Genomic DNA, 24,288 nt, shown 5'->3' on the forward strand with positions numbered 1-24,288 from the left:
ATTTCACCCTTAAATAATGAATTTTATTGGTATTTTTCACTTTACCCTCTATATTAAAACATAACCCTAACTGTTAAATCCAATAAACTGAAACTTTGTTCATTAGAAGTTCGATTTCTTGGTAACTCCAGAGACATTTTGAGTAACGCCAGAGACACCAAAAATGTCGGTCAAAAAGTTGATTCGCCCAGATTATCAATGCTATTTTTTCTAGCTATTATTTATCTTTTCTAGCTGATGTAAGATTTGTAACGAAAAACTGAAAATCGCCTGCTGACACATAGTACCCACGCGCACACTCACTTCTCACCGTAATGAATCAATGTAAATAAATAACGTTTACTCATTTTTATGTATAAATGACGGAACGTTTGTCGGTCCTAAACATTTTGGTTTTGTCTTCGGAAGAGTAAAGTTTGAGAGTGAACAGTGAAAAAGATTCAAAATGTTGGTGGCGTCACCGATTTCGTACGGTAATTATTGCAAATTAATTTTCTGCTATGAAATTAGTAAAGTTGTTTTACATAATCAGAAAACCAATGTTTCGAAGTTTCGTAGTCGTTCAGTAGTTGAAATTTCGTTATCTACCCCTCACTGAGAGAAAAAACAAACAGTTTTCATGTTCGTTCAACAAGTTTTTTGTTAAAATAGCGCCTACGTGCTCTTTGGTTCAAACAACAAGCTACTTGTCATTTGAATCGGCAATATATTTGAATCAACAAGTCGATTTTATAAAAACAACCTGACACATATTGTTTTAAACATACGTTTGGCTGATTCAAACAGATAAACCGCAACAAGTCGAACTTGTTAAATTCACAATGCAAATTTCTCTGAGTGCTTACTGCGCGAATGTGGAAAAGTGATACAGAAATTGTGTAATGAACTTTTAATTTTCTTTTTGTAAGGTAGGCCTTAAACGGTGTAAAAGTAAAGTTAAGCTAGTTAGGCTAAACTTGTATCGTGGAAGTCAGCTGCATGATTTGACCTCATAACAGCGTCTTAAGAAAAATTAAATACTAAGTGCATTCAAACTTACAAATATAAGTACCTAATGCAATATTGCAATTAATGTAACGTTTTAAGCTAAGAATGAAAAACAGAGGGTTCCATAACTAGTGATTTGAAGTGTTTCCGTCTAGGTGGTGACATTGAAGACATTGCCGTATTAATAAGGAATGCACATGATATTATTATTGATTTCTTCAATTAAACTCTGACGTTTCATTTAAAACTCTTATTCGATTTTATTCTTATTCAAGTCTTTAGCTGTAGTAGTAGCTCAATGTGGTGCATCAAAACTATGGAATAGAAAGAAAATAGAAAGAAAATATTTTTGATTGTCTTGATTAAAATGTATATACAACGTTTCAAAAAGCTTATGAAATTTAATAAATTTCCAGAGCACAAGATGGCAATGGCTACAGCGACGCACAACTCTGTCACCTCCTCGATGGAGTCTTCTCAGACCCTCATCCAAACTGAGTCGAGGGTTCAGAGGAGCTACCAAGAGGTCCAGTCCTCAGAACAGCGTCAGGTCAAGAAGAAGAAGAGTATGAGGAGGCATAAGGATGAAGGGAATATCTCTGTGGTGAGTATTTATTGTCTGTTCTCTTCTATCCCCGATGGAATCATGGCTCCTCATCCAGATGGAGTTCAGGGTCCAGAGAAGCTACCAAGAAGGCCAGTCGTCGGAACAGCGGCAGGTCAAGAAGAAGAAGAGCATGAGGAGGCATAAGGACGAAGGGAATATCTCTGTGGTGAGTATCTTTGATCTATCCTCGACGGAGTTATCTCTGACCCTCACGGTTTCTAACGGGTCGGCAACGCGCATGTGACCCCTTGAGTTGCAGGCGTCCATAGGTTACGGTGACCGCTTTCCATCAGGCGGACCGTATACCTGTTTGCCACCGACGTGGTATAATATAAATAACAGCTTTAAAGTTAGTGTCCATAAAGAGTGCCTTATCTCCATATCAGAGCATATAACGCATTGCGCGTTCAATACAACAACATCTTGAGGATATTGTTGCGGCTGCCGAGGCATTGCAGTGCGTCCGGTATGTTCGCAGAGGCGCGAGTTGATGACTTTTTTGCCGTTAGGCGGAAAAGAATCGCCTCCATGCTGAGACGGGTGCGCGGCAGCAGCAATAGTCTTCTCAGGGTGTTGGCCGAGCGCCTCGACTGCCCGATTACCAAGTATTGGGTGGAGGTGTCGATTGGGAGAGCTAAATAAAGCTTTTTGAATCGACACATCTGCCTAATAGTTCTTTAGGTACTTGCTGTAGGTCTTAGTTTTAGTTATTAGCTTAGTGTTTAATGTAGAAACTAACTAACATAGCTCTTAAATTTTTATTTTTATTTTTTGTACTAACATCTTATGGATCAATGATGGATCTGAAATAAACGAATTTTATTTATTTATTTTATTTATATCAGCAATTTCACATGTCCAATTACAGAGTGAGGTAACGCAGCAGACCGTAGCATTCCTCTCACGCACGCGACTATCAAATACACTAATTAGTCTATTGTGACGAAGCATTCATATTTATGGGGTACGGAATACCAACCCGCGAACACGCGGTTGCAAACTTATTGTAAAGGCATAACTTACTTAAAGCTTTTTTGCTTAAGTGGTACTGAAGCTTTAGTAGTTTCATGTGTTCTGCCTACACCTTTATGGGATACAGGCGTGATTGTATGTATTGTATGTATGTATAACTTACTTACTCAGTGCCCCAAAATGAGACGGCCTCCGATACAAGACAGCGCCACTTTTCTCAGTCCTGCGCTACCTCTCGCCAATTCTTGACTTGGAGTTCGCACAGATCCGCCTCCACCATGTCGCTCCAGCGATACCTAGGGCGTCCGGCAGGTCGTCCTCCTGCTTGGCGACCCAGGTATGCTCTTTTCACATTTCGATCCTCATCCATCCTCTCGAGATGGCCCAACCAACGGAGTCTGTGTGCTTTAGTCTCTCCTATGATGTTAGGTTCAGCCACTAGGTCTTCGATTTCACTGTTCCTAAAGATTCTCTGGCTTCCATAAGCATAAGGGTCACTGATATCACAGTATAATAAAGAGTACTATCGTACAGTATGGCCACTACCGCTCCCCGCTGAAAGTGCCGCTCACTCGTGAACGCGACCAGTCGACCTGTCATTTATTTCACTCATACAAGGTACGCGTTCACCTACATGAGCTTAGACTGTGTGTGCAGGAACGCGCCTCTTTCATATATTTGATCGCCATTGTCCGAGGTGTGCTGATAGTGTGCTACAGGAGATACTACCACATATTAGCAGCATTACATACATACATACAATCACGCCTGTGTCCCATGAAGGGGTAGGCAGAGCACATGAAACTACTCAGGTTTCAGTGCCACTCTTGGCAAATAAGGGGTTGAAAGAAAACGAAACTGTGACATTGCAGTGACAGGTTGCCAGCCTCTCGCCTACGCCACAATTTAACCCATATCCCACAGTCGCCTTCTACGACACCCACGGGAAGAAAGGGGGATTAGCAGCATTATAGACTTAAAAATCAAAAGTTTTTATAGTTGGTAACAGCAGCATCCCTCGTTTTCAATTTTGTTCTTTAAAATTTGTCTGAAGACGTCCGAAACATTTGACACCGTTAGAAGTCTTCGACCCCGAGATTCTGACAAACTTCGGCTTTGTAGTTTGTCGTGTAGATAAGATGTTTATTTGTAAAAGTCATGTACATAGGATCTTAAAATTTAACAACTTCCATGACACCCTGTCCGGCACACAAATTACTTATATCTAGCTTAATACTAAGTTTCAGGCCATGTAGTTAGTTAATAATTTGGATAATAGGTGCAATTATGTTATAATACTTTTTGGTAATTTTGGTCATAGCATAATATAATTCGAGTAATACGATTTAGGAATCAATATTTCAATTAAATTCAAAATATATGTTAAAAAAAAATCCGTTTTTTGAGTAAAATTTAAGTTAGGTACTAAAATGTTTCGTCATTAAAAAACTCCTCCACTGAGTAGTAACATTTGTGTACGAGAAAACTTTTCAATTTCTTATGGAATAAATTGTCATTATTTTCTAATTTAACTGTGTGTACTTTCGCACTATTATATATTGCGACTACGAAAACAGTAATCATAAAATCATATATCTTTCCAGTCCAAGAGTTCATCAAAACTCCACAAAAAGATGCAAGCAGCCGATGAGAACCCGCAATGCGCCGCCTGTTCGCGTCCCGTCTACGCTATGGAACGCATCAAGGCGGAAAAACGCGCGTGGCACAAGGAGTGCTTCCGCTGTACGCAGTGCAACAAGCAACTCACGTGAGTCACAACTCTTTAGAACCCTTTAGCAACACCAGATAGTCTGGAGAAGTATAAGGACACCCATGGCAAGGAAGCGAAGTGGATGCATGGGCACCCGTTGGACGGACAGAATGACGTCTGTGACAGTCTACAGACCACATTGCAGGCCAGCATGCACGGGGCACAGGATCGAGCGTGGAGAGCAGTGCTAAAGAGTGTCCAGTCACGTCCCTCAACCATTGAGGATAAGATTTATTTATTAATATAACATACAATTTACACAGCATTACAGTTTGCACCAAAGCGCTGGCAAATTTAAACATGCTTAGTGACAATAATTACAGTATTAATTATGATTAGTTCATGCAAATACACATTATACAGTTGGATGAAGAGTCTATGGATTGTAACTCACATAAGTCACTCTTTGGGCCATGGAGTGTAATTGTTGATAAATCTCCTGGGTGCGTAGCCGAATGGCACAAACGCTCACGAAAATTGACGACCACCTAGTCTCGAAAGTTGGTGAAAAAGTGGTCACCCAGGTACTATCAGCTGCAAAGTGCGTGGCGAATTTGTCAATGAATTCGTTCATAATTTCTCCATGAACTTTTACAGCTGGGGCCCATTTCTCGAAAGGTACGTCTTGTATTACAAGTGTGTTTCCATGGAAACCCATACGATTTGACAGTTCGCGCACTAGTAATACAAGGCTTGTACCTTTCGAGAAACGGGCCCCAGGTAGTACTTCCATAGTGAGAGTTTTGAATGATTCACGGTTATTTTCATTAGACTTATATTTTTCGTCTTTCTGGGGCCTTTTCTGTACAACAGGTTAAATGTAAAATTAGACTTATATCCACTTAGCTATGTTTGTTGTAAAAGTGCTCTACGACGAGGCCTGAAAAATATGACGTACGATGATACAGAAAAGTTACTTATGGTCGTAAAATAATTACCTATTGAATATACAATGAATATATATGTAATGTAATAGTTCGGAACCTACGAAAATAAGTCTTGTGTTTATTTTCTTATAAGTTTTATTTTAGTGAATAATTAAAAATAAATCACTAATTTAGTCCTTCCTCTGCCTGAAACACAGGAACTATCCTAGCTCAGGCATTTGTATAAAACATCTCTTATATGTATAACAATTCTTAGCCTTTAAGAACAATCACTGTACAATTATGTTTTTATTAATAAATTATTTTCATTAGACTTATATTGACCGGGATATAGACCGTGATTACCTTTTAGATTTTTGTCGAGCTCCCGACATTTCGACGCAGTTGCATGCATCATGATCACGGAAAACCATGTCGGGAGCTCGTGAAAAATCATAAAGGTAATCACGGTCTATATCCCGGTCAATATAAGTCTACTTCCATAGTGATACATACTTTATGACCAGTTTTTTTAATGTTTGAATCCTGTTCCCTAAATGACATCTATCGCCTTTTAAACTGTCAAAAATTGTTGTTAATTTAAACAATTTTTTTGACAGCGTGGAGACTTACCAGAGCGACCACACTACTCTGTACTGCAAGCCGCACTTCAAACAGCTATTCGAGCCCAAACCAGTCGACGGGGACGACCAGACTGACGGTAAGACTGCTTAAGGCGGACACACCCAGAGCGTGTACAGTCAAGTGTAAAAATATGGGTGTACACATCTTACTCAAAAATATGTCCTATAGCATCTTAGTCCGGTGTAATAAGAGCGTAGTACCATATTTATGAGACGATTATTTCGATACGTATTTTTGCACTTGACTGTACGCACGTGCTCGTTGTAATACGGGCATTTACAAAAATTGTGATACCAAATTAGTGAAAGTTGTTAACAAACTCGATGTCAGTTTTGTGACGACAATTAAGCAGGGAATGTCAATAAAAATATTACTTTTGTGTTAATTACGTAAACTATAAGAAATGATTTACATTTAGAGTAGGAAATCTCTATAAAAATAGTTGGTTTTTAGACAAATTTTATTCTTAATTTTTGTTAACAACTTTGACTAATTTTGGGTCCCACTTTTTGAAAATGCCCATACACAGGGCCCACAGAACACCCCACTAGAAGCCAAATGCAAGCGATATTGTTCGAGACGCAAATCACCAATCCTTGCGGGGTGAGGCGGGCGCGCACGGTGCTGCCATTGGTCGTTTCAAATAATGGCGCGCCTTTATGATTAGCAGTAGGGATGGGAATGGGACATGTCTATTATAGACAATGGTACCGGTACCAGTACTGTGGTGAATTTGTTTTGCAACAAATTATAATATTATAATTAAATTATAATAAGGCCTAGTTACCCTTCGGGTTGGAAGGTCAGATGGCAGTCGCTTTCATAAAACTAGTGCCTACGCCAAATTTTGGTAGTAGTTTCCAAAGCGGACCCCAGGCTCCCATGAGCCGTGGCGAATGCCGATGCCGGGATAACGCAAGGAGGATGATAATTGTGATAGCATCTCAATAAAAATCATTCTAGTAACTAATAACTAAACTGTGCATTTTTACTTACGTTTACTAAGTTAAATAACCAACTAAATATTCTAAACTAATCAATGAACTAAATACCACTACAGACTCTACAGATTCTAGATAATTATTCACTATTACAAATCTGCTTTCTTTTATATTTCATAAAATGGTAGCACATGGTACGAACGGCAGTACGAAGTTCCCGCAACAGACATAAACTAACATGGCCCCATGCCTAGTCGTTTACGTGAAAGGGATAGCATATCACATTGTTAGCTCGGTAAAGAGGGATGGACGCGCCTCGGCGCCGCTCAGCACAACCATATTGACCAGTATAAATGAACTCCGCGGACAATAAACAATATTCAACAAAATAATTAATTTGACTTAACTGTGGAATGTTGTTCCATCTTTTTTACATGTAGAAGTGCTAGAAGACTTGCCACACCACTTTATGCTGTAAGAGACCATTGTTTGCAACCAAAATTGATTATTTAAGATTTTTCCCGAGCGGACACGGACACTGTTAGCGGGTCGTATACTTGGGCGCTACTGATCGGTGTCGCACGCGTTCAAACTTTTATAAACCTGATTTGTCGTATGCTTGGTGACCGCGAGTCGCCCTGTAAGGGCCATCTTGTTGTATTGATCTGTGACAGGGCCTTAAGAGAGGTCGCACATTGCTTGCGTTTCATCCATACTTATACTTATTTTTTTATATCTTATACTTTTAAACGAGCAATTCTTGTATATTTATTTATTTATTTATTTATTTATATATATATTTATTTACACTGACGATCTCGGAAACCGCTCTAACGATTTCGCAGAAATTTGTTATGTGGGGGTTTTTGGGGGTGAAAAATCGGTCTAACTTATCCTTAGGTCCCGGAAAACGCGAATTTACGAGTTTTCATGCGTTTTTCTTCGCGCGCCATCTCGTGTGCAGTAGTTGTACTGTTAAGACAGAATTCTTTCGGTCGATGTAAGTAATATTTATTGCAAACACTAGATGGCGACACAGGTCAAGGCTAAAACGAATAGAAAATACACTATTTGAGTTTTTGTGGCGAAATGCGCGCCATCTCGTGTGGAGTAGTTGTGTTGTTAAGGCTGAGAATTCTTTCGCTCGATGTAGGTACTATTCATTTTTAGGGTTCCGTAGTCAACTAGGAACCCTTATAGTTTCGCCATGTCTGTCTGTCCGTCCGTCCGTCCGTCCGTCCGCGGATAATCTCAGTAACCGTAAGCACTAGAAAGCTGAAATTTGGTACCAATATGTATATCAATCACGCCAACAAAGTGCAAAAATAAAAAATGGAAAAAAATGTTTTATTAGGGTACCCCCCCTACACGTAAAGTGGGGGCTGATATTTGTTTTCATTCCAACCCCAACGTGTGATATATTGTTGGATAGGTATTTAAAAATGAATAAGGGTTTACTAAGATCGTTTTTTTATAATATTAATATTTTCGGAAATAATCGCTCCTAAATGAAAAAAAAGTGCGTCCCCCCCCTCTAACTTTTGAACCATATGTTTAAAAAATATAAAAAAAATCACAAAAGTAGAACTTTATAAAAACTTTCTAGGAAAATTGTTTTGAACTTGATAGGTTCAGTAGTTTTTGAGAAAAATACGGAAAACTACGGAACCCTACACTGAGCGTGGCCCGACACGCTCTTGGCCGGTTTCTTTTTTAACTAGATGGCGACACATGTCAAGGATACGAAACAGAACCGAGCGAAGCTCGGTTGCCCAGATATTTATAATAAAATTGAGAAAGTGTGTGAGCACTGAGCGACGAATTATGAATTACTAGGTTTAGCCCGCGGCTTCGCTCGTCTCAAATTCGAAAATTGCGGAACGCTCCATACAAACTTCCACCACCTTAGGGAAGTGGGGGGTTAGAAAGAGACAAAAAGTAGCCTATGTCGCTCGCCATCCCTTCAACTATCTTTATTTAAATCACGTCAATTCGTCACACGGACAAACAAACGGACACACACACTTTCCCATTTATAATTAGTATAGATAATATGTGAGTGTGCACGGTAAAACGTCCCACTTCGTCGATTGCTATGAAGCCGCTTTGTCAGTTTATTCATATAAAGATACAAGTAAATCTCGCCTTAATGGTAACCGACAAAGTGGGACGTTTTACTAAACACACTCACATATGTACAATATTTACAGCATAGATTACTCTGTTGATATTTCTACATTGCTGTCCACAAATTCTTTAACAGAGTAGAACATTTTTGTCATTATACAGTTAAATAGTGTTTCTTTTTTAAATTTACTGTATCGTAGGTCTATTATATATATATTGTGTGTTATAAATAATGACACACACAGACAACAGTTACTTTTAAAAACGGCAGTTCTTTGCTATTTTTTTATAAACATTTGGCACCTTTGTGTTTTTAACTCGCATTGGAGCATATTTATATTATACTATAAAAACCTGAATATCTTCAAAAAACATTTCCTGTGTAATTCCTTTTGAACCACACGGAATATAATAATTTAAGTCCATTAACATTTCGAATTTCCTCATTATTTGCTATATTTATTACAAATTTACTGTTAGCACACAAACATAAATATGTATAATGTATTCTCAAATAGACTAAGAGCCTAGAGTCGCCAGACCTTCCTCATTTTCTCAAGGATGAAACTTTGGGGTAATGTAGAGTAAGTATCGACATTTGACGACCGGCCTGGCTCAGTCGGTAGTGACCCTGCCTGCTAAGCCGCGGTCCTCGGTTCGAATCCCGGTAAGGGCATTTATTTGTGTGATGAGCACAGATATTTGTTCCTGAGTCATGGATGTTTTCTATGTATATACGTATGTATTTATCTATTTAAGTATGTATATCGTCGCCTAGCACCCACAGTACAAGCTTTGCTTAGTTTGGGGCTATGTTGATGTGTGTAAGGTGCCCCCATTATATTTATATTTATTTATTATTGTCTGCATATTACCTAATTCGGCCCGTCGGCCATTTTTGCGCGTAAATGGTGTAAAATGGTTAATAAATGATGATTTTCAATTCTTAACAGTTATTATCTAACACATATGTACCTATATGAAAATCAGTCTTGAGAATTTAAGGAAACTTAGTGTCAAAAAAAAACTTTTCAGTACAGATGGTGTTTTTTTTACGCACTAGTGCGAGAAGTGGTTCATTATAATAATTATAATGAACCACTTTTATATGCCAGGTCGAAACTTTGGAGGCTCATCTGTACTGAAAAACGTCGTACGATACGCGTGCGAAAAGGAAATTCGTAACTCGTGTCGATTTAAAACACTCCCTTCGGTCGTGTTTTAATTTATCGCCACTCGTTTCGAAATTCCTTTTTTACGCACTTGTATCGTAATGTACTATATAGCAAAAAAATGGCCGACGGGCCGAACTAGATAATATGCAGACATTAAACGTCGGTACGAACTCTACATTATCCCAACGTTTCATCCTTGAGAAAATGAGGAAGGAATGGTCGCTCTGGGCTCTTAGTCCAAGAGACAATTGTATTGCAGATGAGTCATTTGTTTTAAAAATAATTGGTAATTATATTTGTTAGTCATTAGTCATTACTGGCACTATAGTTTCAGTTTGCCCTTTATATTTCGTTTGAGTGGACGTAGTTTTGAATAATATTGTTATATTCATCATGGATTGTAATTGTAAGTTTAACATGTGATAAATAAATAAATCCATACTTAATATTATAAATGGGAAAGTGTGTGTGTCTGTTTGTTTGTCCGTCTTTCACGGCAAAACGGAGCGATGGATTGATGAAGATAGTTGAAAGGATGGAGAGTGACATAGGCTACTGTTTGTCTCTTTCTAACGCGAGCGAAGCCGCGGGAAAATGCTAGTAATATTATACATCGGAAAGAGGGTGTCTGTTTGTTTGTCCGTCTTTCACGGCAAAACGGAGCGACTGATTGAAGTGTTTGAAGGGATGGAGAGTGACTACTTTTTGTCTCATTCTAAAGCCGTGTCTTGCGTGGGCGACTGTCGCGCGACCGTCGCGCGACAGTCGCCGTCGCGTCTTATACTTCCATATCGATAAGGTTTGATTTCGTATGCGTCGCATCGCCGTCGCGCGACCATCGCGCGACCGTCGCCCACGCAAGCCACGGCGTAACCCTCCACTTCCCTAAAAGGGGGTGTGGGGGGGGGGGACTTATATTCATTGTACATTGTTGACCATTTAAAATTGCTTATTGCTAGCCTATTTGAATAAATAATATTTCGATTGATTGATGGATTGATTTGGAGCATTCCGAAATTTTAGAATTCAATGCGAGGGAAGCCGCGGGCGAAAGTTAGTAATTCATAAATATTTGGTGTACGCATAATAATTCGAGTGCTGTGAATAAGTGAAAGTTCTTATTTTTAACCCCCGACGCAAAAACGACGGGGTGTTATAAGTTTGACGTGTCTGTCTGTCTGTCCGTCTGTCTGTCTGTCTGTCTGGCTGTCTGTTTGTCTGTCTGTGTGTGTGTCTGTCTGTGGCATCGTAGCTCCTGAACGGATGAACCGATTTAGATTTAGTTTTTTTTGTCTGAAAGCTGAGTTAGTCGGGAGTGTTCTTAGCCATGTTTCATGAAAATCGGTCTACTATGTCGCGGTCGGGGGTTTTTCAAAATTTTAATTAGTCGTATAATTTGTTTGTGTGCTACGTGTAATTACTTATGGATGTATACTCTATCTTAACTGTTAGGTACAGTCAACCTATTTGTATCCTAGGCCACTGTACAACCTTTTCACAGTAAACGTCGAAGTGACTTCTATGACAAATACAGCACGGTGTCAATGAGACATGGTTCTAGTGTGGCCTAGAATTGAAATTGGTTGACCGTACCAAAGATATAAATGTAACTCCGTATAGACAGCTACAGTCTAAAAAAAAAAACGTACCTCAGAACCATATGACGACCGGTTTGGTCTAGTTGGTAGTGACCCTGCCTGCTACGCCGCGGTCCCGGGGTCAAATCCCGGTAAAGGCATTTATTTGTGTGATGTGCACAGATATTTGTTCCTGAGTCATGGATGTTTTCTGTATTTAAGTATTTGTATATTATATATATCGTTGTCTGAGTACCCATAACACAAGCTTTCTTGAGCTTACCGTGGGACTCAGTCAATCTGTGTAAGAATGTCCTAAAATATTTATTTATTATATAGAAAAAACCGGCCAAGTGCGAGTCGGGCTCGCGCACAAAGGGTTCCGTAGCAGCAAATATAATAAACTTATTATGTCAATTTATACACCTGCCAAAATTACAGTTAAATCAACCTATCTCAAAAACTATAAGAGATACTTTGATCAAACCAAAAATCGTTGAAAGAGTTAATTAGCATGCATCACCTCTATTTTTTTTAGAATTTTATACCCCGTAGTTATAAAAATAGAGGGGGGGGGGACATACTTTTTACGACTTTGAGAGCTGATATCTCAAAAACCGTTCACTTTAAGAAAAATGTTTTTTAGAAAACTTTATATCATTTTAAAAGACCTTTCCATTGATACCCCACACGGGTATGTACATCGAAAAAAAATTTTCATCCCTCAGTTACATGTATGGGGGCCCCACCCCCAATTCTTTTTTTTACTATTTAGTGTCATAATTTTGTAGCGGTTCATACAACACATATTCCCATCAAATTTCATCACTGTAGTACTTATAGTTTCCGAGTAAATCGGCTGTGACAGACGGACAGACGGACAGACGGACAGACGGACATGACGAAACTATAAGGGTTCCGTTTTTGCCATTTTGGCTACGGAACCCTAAAAAGGTACGGTGGCCTAGATGGCGTTACACCTTTGGGGGACGCTCGGCTAGATGACGCTAATATTAATATATGACATTTTAACACACATCGAGCTAAGAATATAGTGAAAGTTGTCAAAATTGATGTTTAAAAGTTTTAAGCTTGTGTCGAGAGATGGCAGTCTATGCACTGTGATTACATATTTTACTTTGTTACTGTCAAAGTAAAATATGTAATCACAGTGCATAGACTGCCATCTCTTGACACAAGCTCTATAATACTTGATCCTCTTTCGCTCCGCGCACACGGATGCAACAGTTGCACGGCGACATTTTTTGTCTCTGTCGTGCGTCCAAGGAGTGACGACAGAGACAAAAAATGTCGTCGTGCAACTGTTGCATCCGTGTGCGCGGGCCCTTTGGTTTGCAGATAGACAGGTATACGTCACGAGTAGGCATTTTTTGTGCAAAAACTAATAACATGTGTTTTCTTTGCAGCGGCTCCTCCTAAGAAACACCAGATGATTATTTGCGAAAGCAACCCAATCGAGCTACCCCCCGATGTTGCCAGAGGTAATTTCATAATTTATTTACTTTTGGTGGTTGGATAGGTATTTAAAAATGAATATGGGTTTCCGAAAATCACTTTGTGATATTGTTATTATTTTCGGAAATAATCGCTCCAAATGTGTAAAAAAAATGTGCCCCCCCTTCTAACTTTTGAATCATAACTTTAAAAAATATTAAAAAATATACATATGTATAAAACTAGAACTTTATACAAATTTTCAAGGAAAATTATTTTGAACTTGTGATAGGTTGAACTGTTTTTGAAAAAAAATACGGGAAACTATGGAACCCTACACTGAGCGTGGCCCAACACGCTTTTGGCCTGTTTTTTTATCAGTATGTTCAGGCTTATTTAGGTACATAATATGACCATGAATTACTTTTTTTTTAATACTTATAAATTATTTTTATCCACAGCCTCAGACAAACCAGACTTAGGTCTAGAGGAGCTCTCTCAGCTGGACGTGAAGTCCCGCTTCGAGGTTTTCGAGAAGAAGAACGTGGCAGAAGACCCGGCTCCCAGAGAACCGCGCGCTCCCCGGGAGAAGAGCACCGCACTGCTGTCCAAGCTGGCCAAGTGAGTAGACCATAGTAGACCGAGGGTTTAGAAGCTAAGAACAGCTCAGTTCTTCTAAATAAGGTGGGTAAGTGAGAAGACCTGAGTAGACCACAGTAGACCGTAGTAGACCATAGTAGACCAAGCCTTTAAAACACAGAGGTTATTGGAAAAACAGCTCAGAACTTCTAAAATGCGTAAATTAGAGTAGGTTCTTTGATATTTTAATAAAAAAAACTTTTTGATAGTTACAAAATGGAATGTACCTACCTAAACGAGCGATAATGGCGGTAGATAAACAGTAATTAAGTGGTTTTGGATAAATAAACTAAAAGAAAATATCACAGTATCCCTAGTATCAGACAAACCAGACTTAGGTCTAGAGGTGCTCGTCCAACTCATAATTCTTAATTATTTATTGCATCCATGGTTACATTAGGTGTTACAATATCTGGGCGACCGAGCTTCGCTCGGTTCTATTTTAATATATCACGTCTTTAGATAAAAAAAAAACTCTTATAAATACAAAAACAAAAAAAAAGACAAAAAACAAAAACTTAATTTCTGGCCGGGATTCGAAACCCTGACACCTACGATCTATCTGCGTATATTAGACCGACCTCGTACGACTGAGCTAAGCGGAATCGATGCGCGCGCGGCGAAATTAAGGACCATATTTTACGTTTACAAACGCGAAAGAAAAACTAATGAAAACTCGAAAATTCGCGTTTTCCGGGATCTAAGGCTACGCTAGATCGATTTTTCACTCCCGAAAACCCCCACATAACAAATTTCAACGAAATCGTTAGAGCGGTTTCCGAGATCGTCGGTATATATAAATAAATAAATAAATATACAAGAATTGCTCGTTTAATAGTATAAGATATCGTAACTACTTTAAAAAAAACTTGTATCTTCGTCTGGCAATGAAAAGAAAATTGTAGTAAGTATGTATGGAATACATGTAGACTTACTGCGTTTTAACTTTGAGGAGCGGCGTGAGATACGAGATTTTTTCAAAGTAGTGACGATATTTATATAGCATTAGTTACACATGGAGGGTCCATAGCAAGTCTTAACCACTCGTATGCCGCGATTATTTTTTTCATATGGTTTCCTCGTATGCGGATCCGCATTTTTTTTTTTTTTTTTGTTGTGAGAGAAATTGGGATTTTAGAGAGATCCTCTATTCTATCCGCAAATCGGACGCCGTGATGTCCCGAAGGGACATCACGGGGAGAGGTTAAATCTAGATTATGCTAGGTGTGAAAGAGTACAATTTTGACGGTATATGTATGTGAACGTGTATAATAATATAAGTAGTATCTATTTTAGTAGGAATATATTGTAGGACATTCTTACACAGATTGACTGAGGCCCACGGTAAGCTCAAGAAGGCTTGTGTTGTGGGTACTCAGACAACAATATATATAATATATAAATACTTATATACATAGAAAACATCCATGACTCGGGAACAAATATCTGTGCTCATCACACAAATAAATGCCCTTACCGGGATTCGAACCCGGGACCGCGGCGTTACAGGCAGGGTCACTACCGACTGCGCCAGACCGGTAAAATAACGGAAATAACGTAGGTATGTCAAAAAATAAGATAAATAAAGAATTAAAATTATGAATGTCGTTTAAGATTGTTATGTATCAAAATTAATATTATGTCATGGAAATTTCAATTTCAGAAAATAAAAATAAATTTGTAGTGTGTACACTCTCCTATTACTACAGCTTTTTTTATAAACCTTCAGAAAATTTCTGAATTTCTGCAAAATAAAACTACGGACACGTCCTTAGTTTTATAAACACTAAAATGTGTCCTTAGTTTTATTGTCAGAAATGCAGAAATTTTCTGATTCCGTTTTATAAAAGCTAAAAGTTCCACAAGGTACATACATCTATACTATAACTCTACACTTACATACATAAAAGAGCGTACACCCATCTTAAAGGCCGGCAACGCATCTCCAACACCTCTGGTGTTTCGGGTGTCCATGGGCGGCAGTGATCGCTTACCATCAGGCGACCTGTCTGCTCGTTTGCCTCCTATCCCATAAAAAAAATACATTACTTAGTTAAATCGTACGTCACACAGATGTAACTCTGCCTTGCCCACAGAACACCCCACTAGAAGCCAAATGCAAGCGATATTGTTCGAGACGCAAATCACCAATCCTTGCGGGGTGAGGCGGGCGCGCACGGTGCTGCCATTGGTCGTTTCAAATAATGGCGCGCCTTTATGATTAGCAGTAGGGATGGGAATGGGACATGTCTATTATAGACAATGGTACCGGTACCAGTACTGTGGTGAATTTGTTTTGCAACAAATTATAATATTATAATTAAATTATAATAAGGCCTAGTTACCCTTCGGGTTGGAAGGTCAGATGGCAGTCGCTTTCATAAAACTAGTGCCTACGCCAAATCTTGGTAGTAGTTTCCAAAGCGGACCCCAGGCTCCCATGAGCCGTGGCGAATGCCGATGCCGGGATAACGCAAGGAGGATGATAATTGTGATAGCATCTCAATAAAAATCATTCTAGTAACTAATAACTAAACTGTGCATTTTTACTTACGTTTACTAAGTTAAATAACCAACTAAATATTCTAAACTAATCAATGAACTAAATACCACTACAGACTCTACAGATTCTAGATAATTATTCACTATTACAAATCTGCTTTCTTTTATATTTCATAAAATGGTAGCACATGGTACGAACGGCAGTACGAAGTTCCCGCAACAGACATAAACTAACATGGCCCCATGCCTAGTCGTTTACGTGAAAGGGATAGCATATCACATTGTTAACTCGGTAAAGAGGGATGGACGCGCCTCGGCGCCGCTCAGCACAACCATATTGACCAGTATAAATGAACTCCGCGGACAATAAACAATATTCAACAAAATAATTAATTTGACTTAACTGTGGAATGTTGTTCCATCTTTTTTACATGTAGAAGTGTTAGAAGACTTGCCACACCACTTTATGCTGTAAGAGACCATTGTTTGCAACCAAAATTGATTATTTAAGATTTTTTCCCGAGCGGACACGGACACTGTTAGCGGGTCGTATACTTGGGCGCTACTGATCGGTGTCGCACGCGTTCAAACTTTTATAAACCTGATTTGTCGTATGCTTGGTGACCGCGAGTCGCCCTGTAAGGGCCATCTTGTTGTATTGATCTGTGGCCTTGCCGTAATCCATACTAATATTATAAATGGGAAAGTGTGTGTCTGTTGGTTTGTCCGTCTTTCACGGCAAAACGGAGCGACGAATTGACGTGATTTTTTAAATGGAGATAGTTTAAGGGATGGAGAGTGACATAGGGTACTTTTTGTCTCTTTCTAACTCGAGCGAAGCCGCAGGCAAAAGCTAGTAGGGTATAAATAAATGCTCCAAGATCACTCGGCCGCTAAACAATAATATTCTTGTCAATATTCTTCAAAGAAAACACCCACAACTTTCATCGGTCTCCTATTACAGCTGAAGTACCGCTTTTTTGTACACTTTCATACATTTTGCAAAATAAACTCTATTACTACAGAGTGAAGTTAAAATTCGATCGTGTGTGTCGGGTATTGGAGCACACGTGTGCATAGTTCGCTCGAATGATCTTGACAGTGAAATTGTGAGTTGGATTAGGAAGATGGTAAATGGTTGTGTCATTTAATAGGCTACTAGACCCGTATCAAATTTGGCACAGTAAATGATTGTATTTTGTAGTATTTGACATAAAAAAACAATATTTATGGTTTTTGGGTATAAAAAGTGTATTTTGACTACGTGTTTTCGATTAAAAATGTGTGAATTTTTTTATTTATTTTAGCCACCGAAAACGCTGTCAGCGTTGAAGTGACGTCATCGAATTCGAATCTTACTGCATGTCAAAACAATCACTGACATATTGAACTTTCTGCCTTCATACTTAAAAAGTCAGAAAATGTTGTTTTCCGATAGATGACCTGATGCACAGATAATCTATAGATTAACATGACTGTTTTGTTTTCGCCTGATTATGTAAAATAATACTTTAAAAATATTTTTTGCTGTTTTTAAGTCATATTAAAATATGGTAATATTTTATTTCTGTGAATTGGACACTGCTTAATCATATAAGACAGACTTTAAAAAAGGGTCAAGTAGCCTATTATCTTAAGACTGGTTTATTAATATGCCTACTTTTATTTATTCCATTTCATTTAATGTTTTTATTGGTTGTATGTGGAAATTTCATGTCTGCATTTTATTTTACTGTGAGAATTTATGTTAGCTACAACACAAGGTAACTTCCTGAAAAGCTGAAAGGGTATTCAAAATTTGCTCAATAAAGTACAATTCAACACAATCTTATTTTGGAAATATGCAGGCCATTCAGAAGGAAAGTTTTCATTTTTAATTGAGATATTATTTACTAAGTAGTCTTGAAATCGCTGAAATAATCTTAGTGGTGATCGTATCGTATGATTCGTATGTCATATTTTTTAGATTTCATCATAAAAAAAAAAGATTTTTTTTTACAACGCAATTTAATCGGTGTTTTTATTATTTTTAAAAACATTTTTAAGTGATGATTCGCTTTTGGGTCATATTTTTTTATATTTAAGAAAGAAACAAACCGTCTAAACTACTAGTACATAGTATTTTTAAAATCTAATCCTGGATTTATGTATCATAATTAACCCACCCTAACGCCAAGTATCAAATCGGTTCGCACCTTATTCCCGCACTTGCGTCAGCGCGTACATTTCAAACGTTCTATTTTTGAACGTTGTTCGCTGCGTGAACGCAATGCGACCGTTACGGTGTGTATTCTGTACATTGCGCGCTGACCTTGAAAATGTGGGATGTTTTATGATTACGCTGTTTCATTCGTAATATTTAAATAACATTGGTTTTTTTAAATGTGAAATCTTTATTTCTAGTAAAAAATATTTTAATGTAGATTTCACAAATTGACATAAGGCAGAGTAGGTATAGAATTTTATTGACAAGTATTTATGAATATCCTACCTATACTATACTTACGAAAGCACTTTAATAGTATTTTATACAATCGTGATATAATACAAAGCTTTTCAGTCGAGTACCATGTTTAGGCCACGAAGCTTGCTGAGTGGCCTAATAATACGGTACTACGGTAGATGCAGGAAAATTTGCCAGGTATCGCAAATTAGTATAGAAATTGTATGAAGTTCTATTTTTGAAATTATTACAGTTAACTAAAGTCAACTATAATGAGCTTATTATAATTGAGTCGGAACTGCCATAGAATATCCAACACTGAAAAGTTAGCACTTATAGTTTAGTCTGTGGTGTCCTAATTGACAGATTACAGTCGACAAGTAGAAAAATAATATTGTATTAAATTAGCGACGTGAATCGTATCGAAATCGTAATAGATACTGTTGTGGGTAGAACTAGATTTAATAAAAATCAGTTGTCATCCAACCCGCGTTTCATTACACAACATGGTGGCAGCGGTGGTGTTTTAAATTGTATTTAAATTGAGTTACAGTTCGCGTTTCATGTGTATAAGTGCTAAAAAGTAGTATTTCAGTGTTTTGTTAAGTGTTAGTGCGTAACTTTAATATGGAGCACGCGAGACCACCGTCGGAACTCAGTTTGGATGGCAGCCCCGTCAGCCGGGCTGACGCATGGCGGAAATGGAAAACACAGTTTAATTTGTTCCTAAAAGCATCTGGGGTGCATAAGGAAGAATCAGCGGTGCAGTCTAGCCTACTCATCAATTTGATAGGGCCAGACGGCTTTGATGTTTATCAAACGCTCTCATTCGACGCCGAGACTGACCGAGAGGACGTCAAAGCGGTACTCAAAAAATTTGATGAGTACTTCGGAGTGAAATCAAATCTGACATTGGCTAGATATCAATTCTTCACAAGGAGTCAGGAACAAGGAGAAACCATCGGTCAATACGTCGTCGCTCTGAAGTTACTTAGTAAAAAATGCGAGTTCGGGTCTTTGGAAGACTCGCTCATTCGCGATCGCATAGTTTGCGGCATAAAACACGGGATCGTACGCGACCGCCTTTTGCGAGTCGAGGATTTAAGCTTAGATAAGGCGATCAAGATGTGCGAGGCCGACGAGGTGTCGGCTGACGGCAGCCGGTGCTTAGAGTCCCGCGAGGCGGGACCGACGCGAGTGGACGCGGTGCGCGTGCGCCAGCGCGGTGCGCGCGGGGCCGCCGCGGCCGCGGCCGGGGCGCCGCCAGCGCCGCCGCCGAGGGCCGCCCGCGCGCCGCCGCCGCCGCCAGGGACCCGCCGCCGGGGGCGAGTTGTCACGGTTGCGGTATGCAGTGTTTGCCGGGTACGTGTCCCGCGATGAATGTGAAGTGTTATGTGTGTCAAAATTATGGCCATTATGCCAGGCGGTGTAATGCGCCACGAAGCATTAAAAAAGTGTACGGTATTGAGGTACGCGAGGAGGACTCGGACGGCGGCGAGGACGATTGTGAGTTGTTTTACGTCTCTGTGATAAAAAATATTTCGCTTGTAGGTCAGTCCGATGATGATGACGGTGACCGTGTTTGGTATGAAACTTTGACCCGCGACGGCGGTGGTTCGGAGCGCTTTAAATTAGATTCCGGGGCCGACATTAGCGTACTGTCGTACAAGCGATTCTTGGCTTTAGGTTATAGCGATTCTATCATAGAAAACGAGCGTAGTGTGAGATTATGTAATTTTAGTGATGAAAGAATACCTATTAAGGGAATATGTCATTTAAATTGGATACATAAAAATAAAAAATACTCCATTAAATTTGCTATAGCCAATATTCCATGTGACAGCGTACTGGGCAGACGAGCATGTCGTGAAATGGGATTAATAAAACGGATTAATGAGGTTACATTAGATGAGTATAGTGACTTATTTGAGGGTGTAGGATGTTTGCCGGGGAGTATAGCATCGTGGTCGACCCGAGCGTGCCGCCGGTGGTGAGCGCGCCGCGGAAGGTGCCGCTCGCTCTGCGCGACAAGTTGCTTGACGAGTTGAATAGGATGACGGACTTGGGCGTGATAAGAAAAGTTACTCATCCCACTTTATGGGTTAATTCTATCGTATTGGCGGCTAAAAAAAATGGAGATATTAGAATATGCCTAGACCCTCGTCCATTAAACTGTGCTATTCGTCGTGCTCACTTTCAGTTGCCAACAATTACAGAGTTAACTTCAAAGTTAAACGGAGCGTGTTATTTTTCGGTGCTAGATGCAAACTCGGGATTTTGGGCAATAAAACTAGATGACGCCAGTGCTGACCTCTGCACTTTCGGGACACCTTTTGGTAGATTTCAGTTTACTAGATTACCGTTCGGAATAAATTGTGCCTCGGAAGTCTTCCACGCCAAGATAAAGCAGTTGCTTGAGGGTCTGGACGGGGTTGATTCTTTTATTGATGACATCATTTGCTGGGGTAGAACAAAACAGGAGCACGATGAACGGCTGATTGCATTGTTAGAAAAAGCGCGCAGTATTAATTTAAAATTTAATAAATCTAAGTGCAAGATAGGCGTTGAAGAAGTGACGTATCTTGGTCACGTGTTCAACAAAAATGGTATGAAACCCGACTGTTCTAAAGTGAAGGCTATTATTGAGATGCCGTCTCCCACCGACAAGAAATCCTTAGAACGTTTTTTAGGAGCCACTAACTACTTGTCAAAATTTATTCCGAGCTATTCGGAGCACACTAAGCCGCTAACTAGCTTATTAAGAAAGGATACAGTTTGGATTTGGGACGCGGTACACCAAAATGCGCTAGATAAATTAAAAAAGCTGATTAGTGAAAGTCCGGTTTTAGCGTTATATGACGTGCAGCAGCCGGCGGTGTTGTCGGTGGACGCGAGCAGCGTGGCGCTGGGCGCGGTGCTGCTGCAGGGCGGGCGGCCCGTGGAGTACGCCTCGCGCATGCTCACCGACACACAAACCAGGTACGCTCAGGTCGAAAAAGAGATGTTGGCCATTTTGTTTGCCTGTGAAAAGTTTCGCCAATATATTTATGGGAAGAAAAACGTCGTTGTGGAAACAGATCACAAACCACTTGAGAGTTTATTTAAAAAACCGTTAGAGTCCGTCCCAGTACGTCTGCAACGAATGTTATTACGCTTGCAGGGACTAGATTTAGTAGTCACATATAAACCGGGCAAATATATGTACTTAGCAGACACTTTGTCTCGCGCGTCTTTACCTGAGAAATACGATGAGTCTGTAAGTAAAGGTATTAGGTATCAGGTAGATCTTTTGATGAGTAATGTAAATATGTCAAAAAATAAATTAAGTGCCATTAAAGAGGAAACCATGAAGGACAGTAGTCTTGTTACATTGTTAAGTTACATAAACAAGGGCTGGCCAAACAATAGGTACGAAGTATCTGAAGATGTTAAGTGTTACTGGTCGATGAAGGATGAGTTATTTGTGGTGGATGGCATAATATTTAAAAATAATTTAATTTTAATTCCAAAGTCGATGCGAGCTGATATGCTCAAAGTCATTCACGACGGACATCTTGGCATTGATCGGTGTAAGAGACGCGCTAGGCAAGTGTTATTTTGGCCTGGAGTCAATAAAGAGATTGAAATGTATGTAAAGTGCTGCAAAGTGTGCCAGGATCACTTAAATGCACCAAGTAGAGAGCCATTAATACCCGTTGAGGTACCAAAATTGCCGTGGTGTCAAGTAGGTACAGACATTTTTGAGTATTTAAAAAAATATTATTTAATAATAGTTGACTATCACTCAGGGTATGTCGAAGTTTCAAAGTTAAACAATTTAACGAGTTCCGCAGTAATACAGGCTCTAAAAGAAAATTTTGCCAGGCACGGAATTCCAGAGAAGGTGATAAGTGATAATGGCACACAATACACTAGCAGGGATTTTAAGCGGTTTGCAGCGGATTGGGGATTTGAACACATAACGACTTCGCCAAATTACGCGCAGGCGAATGGAAAAAGTGAAAGAGCGGTCCAAACTGTAAAAAACATATTAAAAAAATCTATTCAAAGTAATACTGATATTAACTTAAATCTACTTAGTTATCGCAACACGCCGCGAGAAAACTTGAGCTCGCCCGCTCAAATGCTAATGGGTCGTATGTTGAAGTGTCGTTTGCCGGTTCACCGCGATCTGCTGCAGCCCAAACCAGTACAATCCGATCAATATGACGCGATTGTGACCAATCAGCAAAAAAGTAAGCGGTACTATGATCAGCGATCTAAGGCCTTGCCAATTTTAAACGAAGGCGATAATGTTATTATCCTCGACAAAAATTACAGAACTAGGGGACATGTTGTATCAAAAAGTACTACACCCAGATCGTATATTGTAAAAAATAAAAGGGGAGTATATAGACGTAATAGGAGACATCTCATAAAATGCCTGTCACCTGTTACAGATCAAAACCTTGCTGATTGTGATGATGAGGGTGATGTGGAACAGGTACTGTCTCCTGCAATGGACGCTTTCTCTTCTGCGGAGTCATCAGAGGAAACTGTGGTCGAGTCACACTCTCCCATGATAACAATAAGAAAAAGAGGTGGACAAATAGCCGAGTAACCAGGTCTTGTCCCGCATCACTCTATATATAGATAGTTTAAATTTTGAAAAGACATTTAAAGTTATGTATTTCAATATAGGTTATCAGTGTACGATATAATAAGTATTCCTAAGTTACTACTGTACGCACATTTTAAAATGTTAAAAACAAAACCCTATTGATTGGGGTACCTTTGTATGGGTAACAATTTTATGCAAGTTATGTAATCCGGTGTTGGGTAGATTATATTAGTATGTAATCTTTAAAAGGGGAAGATGTTGTGGGTAGAACTAGATTTAATAAAAATCAGTTGTCATCCAACCCGCGTTTCATTACACAACAGATACCAACACTTTAAAAAATGAAAACTCACTTGTGAAACTTCATACACTATTTCCCAGTAATTAAATATCAAATGAAAAATTTTCAGTTTATAATTAAGACAGTTAATTATGGTTAAAAATTACATATAAACGTAGTGTGCTCTATTTGGATTATAGTGTTGTGAAGAGCTCAACAAATTTAACAGGAAATGGTACATACCGCTTCAAAAACTTCACAAACAATTATCTCTCGGTACAGGAAACTTTTTTCAGAAGCTTCACTACAACATTACATTTGCGGTATTTTAAAAATAAATCACACAATTTCACACCTTATTTCCTAGCATTCAATAATAGTTCACATTTTATCGACGTCATATTTAAAGTTGTATAGGATAATAGTGATATTCTCTGCTATATATCGTTTAGCGTTACATCGGTCAGACGTTTCGAGAACGTTTTTTTTGTTATTTCTAGAAATGGTGTTGGAAGTGTTGGAAAAAAGGTGATTTGAGTTTATTTGTAATGATTTGTGATATTTTAGGGCTACGACTATAAAATATAATTTATTTATTGACATAATTCATTTTTAGAGAATGCCTTTTGGTATTAAGTTCGCCTTTTGTACATTTTTTTACTGTGCAATAAAGTTTAAATAAATAAATAAATAATTCGGAC

General features: G+C 39.0%; 1 protein-coding gene across 4 annotated transcripts in view; it reads left to right on the top strand.

The window, feature by feature from the left end:
- The window catches only part of LOC125237591 (protein-methionine sulfoxide oxidase mical3b), a 90,172-nt gene that overhangs the window by 31,682 nt on the left and 34,202 nt on the right, over window positions 1–24,288 (top strand). For 2 of the 4 annotated variants that reach the window (XM_048144728.1, XM_048144729.1), the window contains exons 1-6: window positions 417–473; window positions 1,404–1,591; window positions 4,171–4,334; window positions 5,824–5,924; window positions 13,096–13,170; window positions 13,585–13,744. In XM_048144728.1, coding sequence (XP_048000685.1) covers window positions 446–473; window positions 1,404–1,591; window positions 4,171–4,334; window positions 5,824–5,924; window positions 13,096–13,170; window positions 13,585–13,744 — 716 coding nt within the window. In that variant the 5' untranslated portion in view covers window positions 417–445. Of the gene's footprint in view, window positions 1–416; window positions 474–1,403; window positions 1,592–4,170; window positions 4,335–5,823; window positions 5,925–10,453; window positions 10,498–13,095; window positions 13,171–13,584; window positions 13,745–24,288 lie in introns of those variants that run through there. The other 2 variants (XM_048144730.1, XM_048144731.1) reach the window with 2 other exon arrangements.

Source organism: Leguminivora glycinivorella, chromosome 21 (genome assembly GCF_023078275.1).
Source record: "Leguminivora glycinivorella isolate SPB_JAAS2020 chromosome 21, LegGlyc_1.1, whole genome shotgun sequence".
Lineage (NCBI taxonomy): Eukaryota > Metazoa > Arthropoda > Insecta > Lepidoptera > Tortricidae > Leguminivora > Leguminivora glycinivorella.